We start from the raw sequence: 8,542 nt of genomic DNA on the forward strand, positions 1-8,542 counted from the left end.
TCTAACCGCAGCCCCCGCTATTTCTATCGCCCATGCTGGTTATAGATGCTACGTTAGTTCTTATTGATTTAATGTTAGTTCTAGTATACTTACAGTAAGTTCTAATTTCGCTAGCGCTCTATTGAGTAAGTGTTAGTTCTAGATGTTACATCATTTATATGTTCGCTGCTTTCCAAGACATGTCTATCACCCCAACAGATCACATCATATATCCGCGTCTTTCCAGTTCAGGAAAGGGTGTTAAAATAGTATTTCCCTCGATATTCGAGCTTTGTCCTTTTCCACCAGCACAGGCGCCTCTCTAAACCCCTCATCCCCAAACGAATACCTAAGTCCAGCGTCTTCAATCTCTGTCATAAACCATCACAGATGGCTATGGATGGCACCTGTACACACTGCCATGGGTCAGGGCATACCTCTCGAGATTGTCATCACGGTATTACTTTTCGTGCCCCTCCCAGGATGCTTACCGTCCCGCCCACCCCCGCCAGCACCATCCTACATCTCTCCGCTTTCGCAATCTTCAATCTTAGGTCAGGCCATCCATCCATCCAGGAGCTCAGAGAGATGCTGGCTTTTCGCTTCAATCGTAGTTCATGGCCCTATCAAATCAAAGAAGCGCCAGGAAAGAGCTTCATGGTGCAGTTTCCATCCGTCGCCCTTCTTACCCAAGCCACAGAGCTCGGCCTGGTAGATGGGGGCACCTTTACGGGCAGATTCCGCCGATGCCACAGAGCTCGGCCTGGTAGATGGGATCACCTTTACGGGCAGATTCCGCCGATGGAAGGAGGATCTCAGGCTTTCAACGGTTCCCCAACCTTTTCCAGTATGGATCCGCCTATTCCACCTCCCATACCATCTCTGGGATTTTGACTTTCTGCAATCTCTGCTCGATGGTATCGGTAAATGCATCATGATATCATGTGGTGAAATAACACATGATAACTTCAAAGAGTTGAAAGTGCTTCTGAAGATTAGGGATTTATCTGATGTCCCAAAGCATGTTCGTTTTCGTTACATCTCCCCAGTTGACGGGATCCTAAGGGAAGGCCACGTCGTCACGGAGGTACTCGGCAGGGGGGATTTGGAGAGGACTGAGGGACCCACTCGCATAAGCTTAGAGGCCCCGCGTGCGCAGCCTTTTAATACTGACCCAGAGTTACAGGAGGTTAGTTGGGACGGCAGGCACATGACTGTTGAGAGAGACCAATGGTTGCTGTTCCTCCAGAACCAAGGGGTCGGGGGATCCAATTTGCCGAGGGCTCTCCCCACCGCCAATGCTCCTCATCCAGATAACCCCACCGGCTCGCACACTGGATCAACGAAAACCACCTAACCCTATGGTGTTAGTTCTACTGTGTAATTGTTAGTTCTAGTTGTGTAATTGTTAGTTCTAACGGCTCCCGTATTAGTTCTAGCTATTCTCGTGTTAGTTCTACCTCTAGCTAGCGTTTATTTAGTATAAATGTTGGTTCCAATGCCTATGTTAGTTATAGCGGCTCCCGTGTTAGTTCTATATGTTCTCTTGTTAGTTCTACCTCCAGCTAACGCAAGTTCTACTGCAAATGTGGGTTCTTTTGCCTATGTTACTTATAGCTGAGATATTGTTTGTTCTACCTGGTAGATGGGGTCAACCATCAAAACATTATCTCCGGAAGGATTGTCAATTGGGATCCTATCCGAAACACATGTGTTAGTTCGATGACGGCGGCCGTTGAGGAGGCGGGCCACAATCTATATTGTCATTGGCAAGCGCTGCAAATAAATAACATAAACAAAACAAATAATCATTAACTAAATCAATAGAAACATCAACAAATAACATAACACAATTAAGAAAAAATCACTAACGACTGTTTGTGTTAGAACTAGCTTGAAATTCATCTGAACTAACAAGAAATCAATTAGAACTAACATGAAATCGATTAGAAATAACAGATTTGACCTAAAATGGAATTTGGCCTAGAACTAGCAGTAAATCGATTTCATGTTAAGGCCTGTTCGGTTGTTTTCCGCAAAAAAAAAAAAGAAACCAGCAATGCACCATGAAAACAAATTCCCATCATTTCAACGTGTTTTCTCAGATTTGAAGTATTATGTTCGTTTCAACATGGAAATCAAGGGATTGAAATCAAATTTCACATTTATTGTGTTCGTTTCAACTCTTTGCAATAAAGAAATGTATTGTCCTTTGTCACATTTCTTGCATTTCACCTGTTCGTATTGCACAGCCTCAAATATAGGAAACCAGCTCAGCAAGTTCAAGCGGTGAGCTTGCCTCCCCAAAAAACCAACTGAAACCAGCAACGGTAAAAATTGTGCAACGGTCAAAAAACCACAACTCAAAACAGCAATATTTTGCCAACGGAAACAATTTACCCCACCCCTGCACTTATATAGTTGGGATCAACTCCATCCTCCTCAACATATTCTCTCATAAAATTGCAAGAAAGCTGGGCAAAAATACTTGAGCATAGAGGCAATTAAAGCTGCGACATGGAAACAAGCCAAGACTCTCATGAATTAGCTGCAGAGGTAACGTGCTACTGTAACATACCGACACCACTAAAGCTTTGCAGATCAGGAGTAAACAAGGGCAAATACTTTTGGGGCTGCGCCAACTATCCAAATAGGCAATGCCAGTATTTCAGGTGGGCAGAAGAGCATCATGATAACAACCAGCGTAAGGTAAATTTTGAATGTCCCTCTCCTCAATCAGTTTCCCAAGTTAAAGATGTGGAAACCAAGCACTTGCGAAGAGAATTAAAGCTTGCAAACCAACAAGTTGTTTACTTGAAGAAATGTATTGTTGTTTTAGGAATATTTAGTATTTCCCTTGTTGTCATAAACATTGTAATCTGCTGTTTGAAAATGTAATGCAAAAGTTTGAGAAGAATGCAGGGACTCTTGTGTAAAGTCTGAGTTCAAATACAAATCTGAACAGATTGAGATGAAAATGATGCAGCAAATCCCCCATGCATATATGTAACAAAAACTTCTGTGATTAAACCAGCAACACAAACTGCACGTTGCATATGCCAGAAACTCCCAAAGTGAGAACAAGAGGAATCACAAGCAATAGGTATCTGAAATCAAACATGATAGCAATGAAAGCATGACAAGCAAAGATATATATTTCAAAGTGTTAATAATCCAATTCAACAGCTTTATATTAAAAGCTTAAGAGTATTATATTCCAATGGTGAGAATGATAAATAAAGTTTGACAAATCGAGTTAGTTCTAGTTGTCCTACTGTTAGTTCTAGAACATATCGAGTTAGTTCTACTTCAAGTTGGCGTTATTTCTAGCACAAGTGTTTGTTCTGTGGCCCATGTTAAATAGTATTGACTACAAATAGGTTAGAACTAACAAGATATCGTTTGGACCTAACAAATTTGACCTCGCATAGAGCTGTAATAGAATTCACAACGGTTAGAACTGACATGAAATCGATTAGAGCTAACATGCGATCTCGTGTTTGTTCTGGTGGGCCATGTTATCCCTAGCAGAGTAAGTGTTAGTTCTAGCTGTCCACTTGTTTGTTCTATCCCCTATCGAGTTAGTTCTAGTTGTCCTACTGTTAGTTCTAGAACATCTCGAGTTAGTTCTATTCTTGTTGTCCACCTGTTAGTTCTATCCCCTATCGAGTTAGTTCTAGTTGTCCTACTGTTAGTTCTGGAACATCTCGAGTTAGTTCTACTTCAAGTTGGCGTTATTTCTAGCACAAGTGTTTGTTCTGTGGCCCATGTTAGGCCTATCTCAGTCATTGTTAGTTCTATATGTCTTCCTGTTAGTTCAAGCACATCTCGAGTTAGTTCTACTTCGTGCCACGTTATTTTTAGCACAAGTGTTTGTACTCGAGATGGCCATGTTATCCCTAGCTCACTCCTAGTTAGTTCTAGATGCCCTCCTGTTAGTTCAAGCCCATCTCCTGTTAGTTCTACTTCGTGCTGGCGTTATTTCTAGCCCAAGTGTTTGTTCTGTTATGTCATGATATCCCTAGCTCACTCCTTGTTAGTTCTAGCTGTCCTCTTGTTAGTTCTAGAACATACAGAGTTAGTTCTATTACGTTGCTTAAATATTGTACCCACTTAATCAAGCCTTGTACCTACTTGTAAAAACTTTTATACCCACTTAATCAAGTTTGGTACCCACTTAATCAAGTTTGGTACCCATTTATTCAAGTTTTGTACCCACTTAACCATGTTTTGTACCTCATTATACTGGAATCAAAATTTTGTACACACTTTTTCAAGTTTTGTACCCATTTATACACGTTTTGTACCCAATTAATCAAGCCTTGTACCTACTTGTAAAAACTTTTGTACACACTTAATCAAGTTTTGTACCCACTTAATCAAGTTTGGTACCCATTTATTCAAGTTTTGTACCCACTTAACCATGTTTTGTACCTCATTATTCTGCTGCAAATTTTGTACCCACTTATTCAAGTTTTGTACCCATTTATACACGTTTTGTACCTACTTAGGCACCCTTTTATACCTCTTTGCTCTGGATTCAAATATTGTACCCACTTAATCAAGCTTTGTACCCACTTAATCAAGCTTTGTACCTAATAATGCCATGATTTTATTTTTGTACCCACTTATTCAAGTTTAGTACCCACTAATTGCTCGTTTTGTACCCACTTAATACTGTTTTGTTCCTCATTGTTCTGGGGGAAAAAATTAATTCAAATTATCATCCATACATGATTAATCCATACAACCACATTATCATCCATACATACATAAATCTTAAGGGAAAAGTGAATAAATCAAATTGTGAACATTCAACCGAAACACATGCTTTGTTTTGGCCCTCCGTAAACTTTGTTTTGGCGATGCCGTTAACTTTCTCGACCTCCACGAGCAACATTTTTGTTCTACAAAAAAAATTGCAACTTTATCATGACAAATGCAAAGACATTGAAAAAATATTAAATCAAGATTAAGTATAATACCTTAGCTAAAGGACAACTCGTTATATAATGTCCTTTTCCCTTACAAAACCCACAAAATCTTTGTTTTTTTATACTCTTTTCTTGTGCTATCTCCACTCCCGACTTAATTCTAGTAGCATGTGCTGGTCGTCCCTTCGTGGCAACAGGCTTATCTGGATCACGAATAGTGATTTGAGTTGCTTCCTCTATAGAGATGGGTATGGATGAAGTAGGCATCTTATTGCTGGCATTGCTCTCATTTCCATTGTCGTTATGTTCCTTCTCAATCTTGGAATTCTCAACTTCTTCAAAAAATGAGTCTAAAAAAGCACTAAACTTATCATGAAGTGTACTTGAAGTCAATGTATCTTCTAGTGCCTTGTTACATCTACTCCTAAGGGCCCAATGTTTAATGATAGATAGTTGGTCTTCACTATTTGTAATGCAATTTCTAACAACTCCGCAACCAACATGTCTTGCTTTAATTGTCCATCGTTGCATGATATATCTTGATGGAATTTCTAATACTTGCTTCTTTACTAAAATGTGCAAGCTATGTTTGCATAATATACCTTCCATCTCAAATCTCGCACAAGAGCACTTAATTCTTTTTTCTTTGGATGTATCGAAAACAACATGATGCTTTACTATCTTCTTGCTTTCAGCCTCGCTATCTATATTCCAAACGGCATAAGTAGCACTTGCGCCGTCCTTCGACAACTTTTCATGAAGCATGGAGTAACTATCCTTGAGTTCTTTCTGAAAGATAGTAAACAGATTCTTCGTATAATTCTCCCGAGCTTGTTTTTCAATGGGATGTTCAATTATCAATGTAGGAACTGAGTTTGTGGACTTAAAATCTTGCTCAAGTTCAGCGGCTCGGCGAGCTCTGACAGCATTATCATACTGCTTAACAAAATCATGTAACTCGGTATTTACATTCACAAAATGATCAAAAAAAGCATTAATTCCCTCACTCCGCTGAGTAGATGTCATTCCTGCAGTAAAAGTGTCTTTAAGATACACTGGAGCCCAATGATCTCGATGATTGTATAAATTTACTAACCAACTCCTTTTATCTGCACCATATTTGTCCCTCATTTCTTCCCAACGCTTTTCAAATTTTTCTTCCGATTTACTCCAATACCATTTGTTATACTTTACACCAACATCCTCACCATAATCATTATGCATTGATTGAAGATTTTGTAAGGCATTCCTACGAAGGTGCCAAGAACAAAAGCGATGGCGAGTTTTAGGAAAAACTTTGTGAATAGCACCACACATAGCTTTATCTTGATCAGTGATGATTGTTACTGGTGCTATACCCGACATACATTTTAACCATTGGCTAAATAACCATATAAACGTCTCCTCCGTTTCATCGGCCAGTAACGCACACCCAAATAGAGTAGACTGTCGATGATGGTTAACGCCCGTAAATGGTGCAAACGGCAATTTTAAATTGTTCGTTCTATATGTAACATCAAAGCAAACAACATCTCCAAATTGCAAGTAAGAAGTCCTCGACCTACCATCCATCCAAAAAACACTTCTCATCGTCCCATCATTTTCTAAATCAAGTGCGAAGTAAAATTGAGGATCAGATACCTTTTTCTCTTGAAATTGACGAACTATGTTCACGCACTCATGGCCGACGTTGTTTCTTCGTTTAAGTCTAAGTTGTGCTTGGCATTCTTGTTGAGTGAGAGAGCCTTGTTCATTGCCATGAGCAACGTCTACAACCTTACAAATGGCAGAAGGCCGTAAACCTTGATTGTCAAGAGTATCTATCAACCTTTTTGTCGATTGAGCTCGATGAAGTGTCCGATGTGAGTAGTGCTTCTTTACCCGAGTTGGGGTGGTTAATGGATGACCATTATGCTTACTGTTTAACTTTCGGACCACCCATTTTTCAGTGCTTCTATCAAGTCCAATAACCATCCTTGCGTTGCATCCACATCTTGTATCGAACTTTCGAATTACATTCCGACCATCTTCTCTTTTATCTTTTAAAGATTTAAAGCCTTCTTTGTCACATACAAATATTCTAGATAGGATTGCATCTTTCTTTCTCGACCAAGCTGTGTGACCCTTGCGAACACCAAATCCCTTAAGTCTGGCGTATGCATTGTAGAAATTATAAGCTTCCTCATGAGTAGAGAACTCCATTCCGATATATGGATCAACGCTGTTTAAATTATCTTCACCATTTTCAACGCCCATAAGCTCATCACCATTCTCCTCATGCTCGGATGCCTATAAAAATAGAGAAACAAAACTCATGCTAAAAGACAACTATTTTGGTATATGTCATTAGTTAGTAGTACACTATAAACAATAAGATATTATCACCTGAGGGGGAAGCCATGTTGTAGATAGTAGATCATGGTCCTGGCTTTTATCTTCTTCCATTGTTGCCTCACGTGAGAGAATTGGTGGAGTGTCTATACAAGCTATCAAATTATCACATATAAGAAGTTCAAAATCGCTCAAAAAACGTCATCAAGTTGATCTTTCAATTTCACTAAACAATTTCTAAACGATAGTTTAAACCAAATTTAAAGTTTATATCCAATTTAACAATACATGGCAAAAATAGCTCTAAATTATCCGGCTCGTAGCCATAGAGTGAGTGCTGCAAACCAAGTAATGTATGAGCTGAAATTAAAAGGAAGAAGATAGATCCAAGGAATATGCATGAGGGAAGATAGAACCATCATGAAATCCACTAGATCTAACAGGAACGCCAACTAGAACTAACATGCCTCGTAATAGAACTAACATCATCTCCATTAGAGCTAACATGCATCCCGGTAGCATTAACATGCATTTCAGTTAAAACTAACACGTTAATTTAGAGCTAGCTAACATGCATTTCAGTTAGAACTAACACGTTAATTTAGACCTGATGCCTTACCTCGGTGGAGGCGAGCTCGACAGCGGCGAAGTGCGATGAGCCGGCGGCAACACTGAGCGGGGACGGCAAGCGCAGGCTGCGGCGATTTCGTGAGGTGGAGAGGAGGGGGGAGGTGATGGCGAGGATGACGTCGAGGGCTTGATCGATCTCCGGAGGCGGCGATGAACCTGAGGGCTGAGCTCGAATGCCGTCGGAGGCGTGGCTGATGACGAGGGGTGAGCTCGATGGCGAGGACGAGTAGACGGCGATGACCCGGCGGCGACGCTCAGCTGCGGTGATCTCGGGCGCTGGAGAGGAGGAGGGGAGGTGATGGCTAGGGCAAGGGGACGGCGGCGACGCTGATCGGGGACGTCGAGACACAGGCCGAGCTTGGGCGCCGGCGCTTTCGGGCGGTGGTGAGGGGGAGGAGGTCGGTGATGGCGACCGAATGCGCGATCTTGAGCCGGCGGCGACGCTGATCGGGGGCGGCGAGCTCCGGCGGCGATTTCGGGCGCTGGAGAGGAGGAGGCGGGAGGTGATGGCGCGATCTGGGCGGGAGAGATGAGAGAGGGGTAGGGATTTTGGGGGGATGGGATTTTCAACGAAGGGCTCAGATCTCTCTGAGGGGTTTTGAATAAACGGCCCAGATCGCGCATCCTCAGATGACAGCCTACGGAGTCACCGCAGATTCACTTGACCC

At 41.5% G+C, this 8,542-nt stretch overlaps 1 protein-coding gene across 1 annotated transcript; it reads right to left on the minus strand.

The window, feature by feature from the left end:
- On the minus strand, positions 4,657-7,624 carry LOC109820588 (protein FAR1-RELATED SEQUENCE 5-like). Its single transcript, XM_020386745.1, has 2 exons — positions 7,299-7,624; positions 4,657-7,202 (listed from the first exon to the last, which is right to left on the minus strand). The coding sequence occupies exons 1-2, from the start codon at positions 7,356-7,358 to the stop codon at positions 4,941-4,943; spliced, it is 2,322 nt and encodes a 773-aa protein (XP_020242334.1). The 5' UTR covers positions 7,359-7,624; the 3' UTR covers positions 4,657-4,940.

This window comes from Asparagus officinalis, chromosome 8 (genome assembly GCF_001876935.1).
Source record: "Asparagus officinalis chromosome 8, Aspof.V1, whole genome shotgun sequence".
Lineage (NCBI taxonomy): Eukaryota > Viridiplantae > Streptophyta > Magnoliopsida > Asparagales > Asparagaceae > Asparagus > Asparagus officinalis.

Excerpts from the sequence above, each read along its gene's own strand:
- LOC109820588 (XM_020386745.1), bottom strand. The coding sequence starts at position 7,358 with ATGGAAGAAGATAAAAGCCAGGACCATGATCTACTATCTACAACATGG. Across the intron at positions 7,203-7,298 it reads CAACATGGCTTCCCCCTCAG|GCATCCGAGCATGAGGAGAA; the intron begins GTGATAATATCT and ends CTATTTTTATAG.